General features: G+C 33.8%; 1 protein-coding gene and 1 pseudogene across 5 annotated transcripts in view; both read right to left on the reverse strand.

Annotated features, from left to right (window-relative positions):
- Window positions 1–8,210, reverse strand: part of DMXL2 (Dmx like 2) — a 117,394-nt gene that overhangs the window by 10,024 nt on the left and 99,160 nt on the right. For all 5 annotated transcript variants that reach the window (XM_023527846.1, XM_011355109.2, XM_023527847.1 and 2 more), the window contains 7 exons: window positions 6,801–6,931; window positions 6,337–6,422; window positions 5,721–5,922; window positions 4,717–4,834; window positions 1,230–1,292; window positions 364–450; window positions 161–282 (listed from right to left, as the gene is read on the reverse strand). In XM_023527846.1, coding sequence (XP_023383614.1) covers window positions 161–282; window positions 364–450; window positions 1,230–1,292; window positions 4,717–4,834; window positions 5,721–5,922; window positions 6,337–6,422; window positions 6,801–6,931 — 809 coding nt within the window. The remainder of the gene's footprint in view (window positions 1–160; window positions 283–363; window positions 451–1,229; window positions 1,293–4,716; window positions 4,835–5,720; window positions 5,923–6,336; window positions 6,423–6,800; window positions 6,932–8,210) is intronic.
- Window positions 2,663–2,781, reverse strand: LOC111736435 (annotated as a pseudogene).

The raw sequence follows: 8,210 nt of genomic DNA on the forward strand, positions 1-8,210 counted from the left end.
GATGTAAGCAGAGCCTTTTATTGGCACCTAAACCAATTATGTTTGTCTCCTACCCAAATGAAGGGAGATACAAATATACTTTTCAAGATACTTCAAATCATGTGCATAATCGTTTAATGGGTTCTCTTTAAAGAAAATGTACTACATAAGACTATCAAACCTTTTGGATTCTCTGTCATATTCTTCTCCAATCCACATGTATGACTGACAGGCCAGTAGACAAGTAACATCCAGTTCTTGTACATCATGTGTTGAAGCCAAAACAATTTCATTACAGTTTGCCTGTAGAGCAAAGATGGAGTCAATAATTTAAGCAATTTCACTAAAAAGAAGTACACTGTTTATAATGCCTAAAGCTTTTACCTTATTAATGGCAAATGCCATGATCATATCTGATTCCTTATGAATGATTTTTGCCTTTCCACCTGGATAGCCCAGATCAGCTTCAACCTACAAAACATTTGTCAGCAGTTTTAGTTGTTGCAGCATAGCTCCACGTAGAGATGTGCACATCCCACAAAACGAAAAGTAAGAAAATGTAGCAGCAGCAGCAAGTAAAAAGAGACCAGTAATTTAGAGTGTTGAGAAGTAGCTCTGGAATTAGCTTAAATTCTGATGCCCTGTAATCAAGCCAATTTGAAATATTTCCATTGTGATTATAGGATACTGATTAAATGTCAGAAAAGATTTCTAACATAGTTTTCATTAGTATTTATGACAGTAATGTGTTTCTCTTATCTCTTCCAAAGTGTGCAAAGATACTACAGTAAGAATGTATATACAGAAGCGTCACAAAGTGGAGGGAAAAAACAGACAAAAGAGTCGCAATAAGAAATAAAACTTTTTTTAAATAAGAGTGATGAGCTAGGAATAAGGAGAAGTTGGAAAAAATAGAAAGCAATAAAGGAGACTGATGAGAGGAAAATGCAGTGGCTTAGGGTCAAAGGTGATGGGAAGGAAAGAAGAGGCAGAATCAAGAAGGAAGAGAGAGAAACAGTCATATTCAAAAACAGATTGGAAAAGTAGTAGTAAAAAAAAGACAGAAGTAGAGATGGAACAGGAAGTAAGAAAGAGAATCAGTAGCAGAAGAACAAGCTACTGAGGTACATGAGAGCAATGAGTACTCTGACTAGTTAGCCAGTTGAGCAAGTCATGGTTAGTATTAGAGATGAGGGGTTAGCTCCCTGAACTTTAAAGAATGAGCTAAGTACAAGAGCTTTGAATACTACCTTGCTGTGGCAATCTTCTGCTACGGAGTTTTGTTTGACCTGCTCCACATGTTCTTCTACAGACTAAACAACACCACACCATCACAAACACAAAACACATGCATGAAACAAAATTATAAAGAGAATGAACAGTTTCAAACTGCAATGGTCACTCCATCACTTAAAGATGGTAATAATGAATTTGCAAGATTTCCTTTTAAAAGCACAAAAACAAGAAATTAAACTGAGTAAAACATAATGTAATCAAATAAACACAACACAAAGCAAACCAGGCAAAATTAAAGTTAACACGACTATTATGTACGTTATTTCAAAATAAAAATTAGTTATTTGTATATCAGTTATGTAACTTAAAGTTCTAACTTAAACTGTAATATCTAAAAATAAAACCTACATGCACAAGCTATACTGCATAGCTTCCTATTCTATAGGGGTTTATTTCAAATACAAATTAAAACTACTTATTTCTAAATACAGTTTGAAAGTACTGATAATTATTTCACTCTTACTCATGAAGAATATATCCATGAAGAAAGAGTCAAGGATTAGAATTCACATTAACCATTTATTATAACCACATGATTTTTCTCCTTATAAGTAAATAAATGTTTGATAAAATGAGGCATGAGAAAGAAATCACACATATAGCTTGCTACTAGTTGATGACAAGGTCACTAGGAGTGGCTATAGTCAGAAATAATATTTCTACTCTGCTGTGGAAACCTCTGAAGGCTTGATCAGAGCAATACACTCCTAATACCTCTTGAAGTGACTGCTTCACTTAAAGCAAAAAGGGCCAAGTTCTCCAACGTGCCTTCAGCGACTGTCCTAGAGCTACTGCAGCTGCCAAAGAAGGAAGTAAAGTGTGCAGGGGCCAACTCAGCAAAAGCTCAACTTCTAAAGAACTTATTTGCCTTTAATCAAGTAGCTTAGTCTGCCACATTTACCAATTTCACAAAACTCGTCTGTGGAATATTCTTTAATATGTTCAATAAATAAAAATTTCAGCATTTCTTAGGGGAATTTTATTAAGTCATTTTTTATGCTAACATTTTAAGCTAACATTTTAGCACTTAGAATTAGCTTGCCAATTTTACTAATTGACTGTATTTACCAAATTTACTGATTATCAAAATCCTATTTAATAATTTTAAAGGCTAGAACTATCTTATTGGATGGGTAGTTTTAATAATGTTGCACATTTCTGAACTTATGAATAGTTTTTGTCTTAACAGCTTTAACATTTTTTTCCTAATTTTTTTTCTTAATGAAAACAATTTTTCAGCAGACGTATACTATTTACTATTCAATACAGTAGCCACTAACTACTAACCATATGTGGCTACTTTTTTTTTAGGTGAGGCAACCCTTGGCTGACCTCACAGATCGCAAGAACCTTGTCAGCTTACAATCCCTTATTTTTTATTTTTTTATGCCTACAGCACTTGGTCTTCCTAGGTGGTTTCCCATCCAAGTACTAACCAGGCCCGACCCTGCTTAGCTTCCAAGATCAGACGGGATTGGGCTTGTTCAGGGTAGCATGGCCATAGACTTAAATTTAAACAAAATTAAAAATTCAGTCCTTCAGTCACACTAGCCACATTTCAACTGCTCAATAACCACATGTGGATGGTGACTAGTATACTGAACAGAACAGATGTAAATTTCCATTATAGAAAGTTCTATTCGATAGCACTGGACAAGAAAATTGTTTCATCCAACAATTTAAAATTCAAAAGGTATGAAAAGGGTACATAACCAAAATTCTTCCTCCCCTCCAAATTCCTAGCCATGTACTTCCCTTCTCTGGAGACAACCAATGCTTAACATTTTGAGAAATATTCTATTTATCTCTGTCCCACCTCTCTGTTCATGGAGACCCTCTGCTGGTAGAAAAATAGCAGAGAACACACACCTTGGCTGCTGATGCCAAGAGCACAGAAACTGGGGGGCATAAAGAAGGGGAGACAGGGGTGGAAAGAGGGAGAGGCTTAGTTAAGGAAGAGGGAAACCACAGAGGAGAAAATAGAACCTGAAGGGCAAGACTAGAGTCTGAGGGTCCAAACAACCTAGACACCTGACTTCTCACAGAACTCTGAAGCTCTGACAATTCAACACTATCAAATGCCTACAAACCTTATGCATTATTAAAGCATATTTTCAATAAATCATTATGTTTAGTAATTTGAAGAACAGTCAGAAAATTGATCCTTCAATGAACTGGCTTTCTGTGAATAACAGAGCTCTAATTGAATAAGTTTCCTTTATTTTAAATCTAATTCTGTATCTTGTTTTATGGCATATGGACACAGCATCACTACAGGAAATGCTGTGAACAGTGGATTAAATGAAAGAGAAAATGAATCTGGCTCTGTGAATCCCCTAACAAATCTTATATCAAAAATTTCAATACCATCAGGGTATAAGACTCAAAAAATCTCTATAGTTCAATCCCAATTCTTCATTTAAGTACATAATTTTTAAATCCATAGAGAAAATAAATGGCTGTTCACATACCATCCAGGTAAGTGGGTAACTAGTGAAAAGAATGCATGTGGTAGGTTCTGTTGCCCTAGGTCTGGGGGGAAACTAAGAAGCAAATTCTACATTTTACCTTGGGAAACTGAATCCTGTAGACTGTCCCTCTTGGTTTTCACTCACCAAAGTGAAATATAATTCATTTTTCTTTTCTCATAAATTTTGTTTGCCAAATTTTTAATCACATTTGACATTGTACTCTGAGAACACTCTCCAAATTGCCCATTACCTCATTAAATGGCCAAATGAACTGAAATGCTCATATAAAACACCTACAGACCCCTTGTTTTATAAGGAAGAGATCATTTTAAGTTCTACAGTGCCAAACTCCCAAATTCCTGATTCTTGTTAAATCCTGAATGGTATCACATTACTAATTTATATTTAGGGTAAAAATCACCATGCAATGCAGAACCTCTACCTCACTTTGTAAAAGCAATCTTCCTTCATCTTCTATGTGGTTTTTCTGTAGTTTATTTTCTCTCACAAAATTATTCTGAATTTGTTGCTTCTAAAGTTTCTCCTGTTCATTTCTAAATGCTAAATAAATAAAATACTTTTAAAGGGCTACACTGTATTTTCAATTAAGTGATATTCAGAGAATTGTAATATTGAGTACACTCATTTATATAATACAGCCCTCAAACCATCCATCACAACGTTTATTACATGTAAAGTCCAATGAAAAATACTAAAGAGGAAAGAGCAACTTTCACTTGATTATACATGACTTATCAAGGGACCTATGTCATTTCATTGTTATGAAATGAAAATTGTTAATTTTTTATCTTAAAAGAAACTTATTGTAGTTTGGCAAACTGTTACCCATGATATATAAAAGATAGTAAGTTCCAACCAAAAAGTAAATTTCAAAATAAGTCAAGTACAGACTTCATTAGAAATGTTAAAGAAAACTACACAAAAATTACAACAGAATTTTTTTAAATACCTCACTCTGCTTTCTTTTCTTAGTGAAAATATATCTAATAAATGTCTCCTGAAGAACTTCTTGTTTAACAAGGAAATGCCAAAGTCGTTTGACTGGAAGTGCAGAAGAATCCCGGGATCTGGTAAAACAATCAACATATCATACTCTTTTAGTCTGTAGAAAACGTGTTTCATATTTTCAGATGCTTTAAAAAAAAACAACAAAACCTCCATTATCTATTGCAAAGATACAGTAAGCTCAACAAAATTTTCCATTTCACTTTTAATTTTTAGTTTTTCTAAAAATCATTCCTTCATCTAGCAATTAATTCTCCAACTTGTTTCTCTGAATGAACAGATTGAGTTGAAAGTAAAATGAATCCCTTATTATTCATTTTTTAAATTATACTTTAGGTTGGTTCTGTTGATTAAAGCATGCTATCACCCAAGAAAATAAAGTCATGAATTTCATTTCTAATATCCTAATGACCTAAAAAGCCCTGTTCTTTCAAGCTTATGAGCAATACTCTTAATAATAGCAGGCTGCCTCAAAAAAAAAAAAAAAAAAACCAAAACCCGAAACAAAACATGACACTTACCAAAAAGGAGCCCAGATGAACATCAATGAAAAACAATGTATTTACTGTTAAATTACTGAAAAAAGGTCAGTAGCACCTGTTTGCATATGTAGATTATCTCGAAATTTTTCTCTAAGTTCTTAAAATAACAGCAACAAAAAAAAAAACCAATAAAGGTTTCTTCCTGATTATAAAAGTAGTATGTCTATTGAATTATAGGTAATACTGGGGGAAAAATTTTTTTTCTAACCACATTTCTGATTGGTTTTTTTTTTTAATCATATACTGCTAGAAATAGGATTACAGGTTAAAAGTTATGTTTTGAAGGCTACTGGCATATTTGCAGGTTCAAAGTTATGTTTTGAAGGCTACCGGCATATTTTGACAAATTGTCTTCCAGAAGGGTTAAACCAAGCTACACTCATCAGCATTATAAAAGCATTCTTACTTGAATGGAGTATTTTCAGGTTCTAGCATTGCTTTATTTCGAAGAATAGCTGGTCCAGCTCCTACTGAAAGGTCAGTTGGATATGTATTGATATAGTTAGGGGGTGGACCTTCAAACTGATCCATTTTCTCTTGTAAGATGTGTTCCCAATTCTCCAAGTTTTTAATCACAGCAATACCTAATGGTGATGTTACAGGCAACTCTGAAAAGTGATAGAATATGTCATTTTATTTTGATTAAAATGTTGATCATCATCCACATATTTATAAAATCTGAATTTATAGCCATAACTTCTGAAAGTATAAATAAATCTGAAAATGTTAATCTAGTATCATTTGGATTTTTAATGCTTTCAACAAAGCAGAAGGCCAGCTCTCTAACATGAGCTGAGAAAATGTCTAGCTTTCTCCAGTCTGGTTTTTTGCTTTTCCTTCTACCTTCTAGGTAGACAGTGATTTCTGCTATGTATTAAAACCATAGATTGCAGCATAATATAAAAAAGATCTCTTAAATATTCAATGCAGTATTTTCTTTACTAAATGCTCTTTAATATAAATTTTGTTAAGAGGAACTCGATGGCAATTTATTAACATTAATTTTCAAATTCCAAACTTACCAGAGAATTCCAATCCAGCAATGGGAAAGAAATTCTTGACATTGTGAAGTACTAGCTTAACCATTGCCAAATGCAGAAGAGCCCAGCTGTTCAAGAGGGGACAAAAAAAAAATTCTCCTTAATTGAAAAATAAAATCATGAGAGAAGCACAGTAATGATTCTTGTCAACTGTTTAGCACAATCTCCCACCCGGAAAGTTCTAACAGCACAACAATAAATTACGCATTTTTTCTCACTAAAAATGTTTTGTGTTTGCACTCTGTATGTAAACTATTCTTTGAAACCAGTTGTGAAAGAAATACTCTCGTGTCTGGAAATTTACCTCAAAGGTACAGAATTCCTAAGTTGAAAACATTAAGTCAGTTCTTATATAAATTCATGATAATTTTATTTAAAATCAGTATTATAAGGATTTTCTACAAAAAGAAAAAAGAAAAAAAGAAAAAGAGAAAAGCCTTACTTACCTATAAGAATTTGGATCTTGGTGCTCCTGTATTTGTGTGTCTGAAAAAAAAGCATCATCATCTTCTTCATCACTATGAATGCTTTCATCAGAATCATAAATAACACCACTATCAGACAAAGGGAGAAATGGCTGCAATAAAAGGTAAAGTTATTTTTTAAATATATCATTAAGTTATTTTTGTCCTAACTTAACATGGCATGATGGGAAATGTATTCCCTTATGTGCACTCACAGCAAGATGACAACATTGTTAACACATGCAGACAAAGAAACATTAATAGAAAGATGGTGATGAGCTCAAAAAAGCAAAATGCTGAAAAGCAAATGACACACCCAACATGGTACAAAATGAAAGTCTAATGGATCTAGTCACCATGAGTATTCTGATTACAAGAGACGTTTCGTCTGCTTTGGAGAAACAGAGACTTGTCATGGGGCCTCACCACAGCCTGATAAAACCCCCAAATATCTATCTATCTCCTGCTCTAACTCCATGCTGACCAAGGGAACTACTGATAATCAGATGAAGGGAACTTAGATGGTAGATACGTGTATTCCAGTCACAAGAAAAGGATGACACTAACACATGTTAATAAGCTGACTTCTGATTTATACCTAAATCCTAAATGATTTTCTTTTTGCCACCCAAAATTAAATTTCCTTCCATCACCATATATTTGACTCCCTTTACTCTACTGCCACCTCCCCCACTTTCCTCTGGTAATCACTAGACTGTTGTCTGTGTCCATGAGTCTCTATTTATCTTATTTGTTGTTGTTTTCAGTTTTATATCACACATATAAGTGAAATCATGTGGTTTTCAACCTTTTGTCTGATTTCATTCTCTTAGCATGATAATCTCAAGATCCATTCATATGATTTTAATTTGTCTCATCCACACCAAGTATCTGATCATCCCTGAATGACTGTTCTGTTACTGGACTTGACACATTAAATGTCTAAACTATGGTGATTTAATCCAAAAGCTATCCTCATTCCTATTGATGCATGTACAAGAGTTAACAAAACAGACACACTTAAAACCTACATTCTTCAAGCCCCTTACCTTTGCAACAAAATAATCCCACATACTAAGTTCAGGAGGAATAAATTTTTCTTTGTAAGATGGTCTTTCTGCAGGCACTGGTGGTGGGGTAGCATCTTTTACAGGCCTTCCAGGGACCAGCATTCGCATGTTAAACCTCCTACGGTGTTTATCTATGTCTTCAGAAGGAACAGGAGGTGCTGAATAAAGATTGGAGAAAAAAAACAGCATTTATTTTCCATTATTAATTCAAAGAGTTAACCTTTCTTTCATCCTACTTTTAACATGTTTTGTCCAGAGTAAATTACTTCCATCTGTACTTCTAAACTATTCTAATTACTGTATCAGTTTTCTAGCCTTCATG

Source organism: Pteropus vampyrus, unplaced genomic scaffold (genome assembly GCF_000151845.1).
Source record: "Pteropus vampyrus isolate Shadow unplaced genomic scaffold, Pvam_2.0 Scaffold19, whole genome shotgun sequence".
Lineage (NCBI taxonomy): Eukaryota > Metazoa > Chordata > Mammalia > Chiroptera > Pteropodidae > Pteropus > Pteropus vampyrus.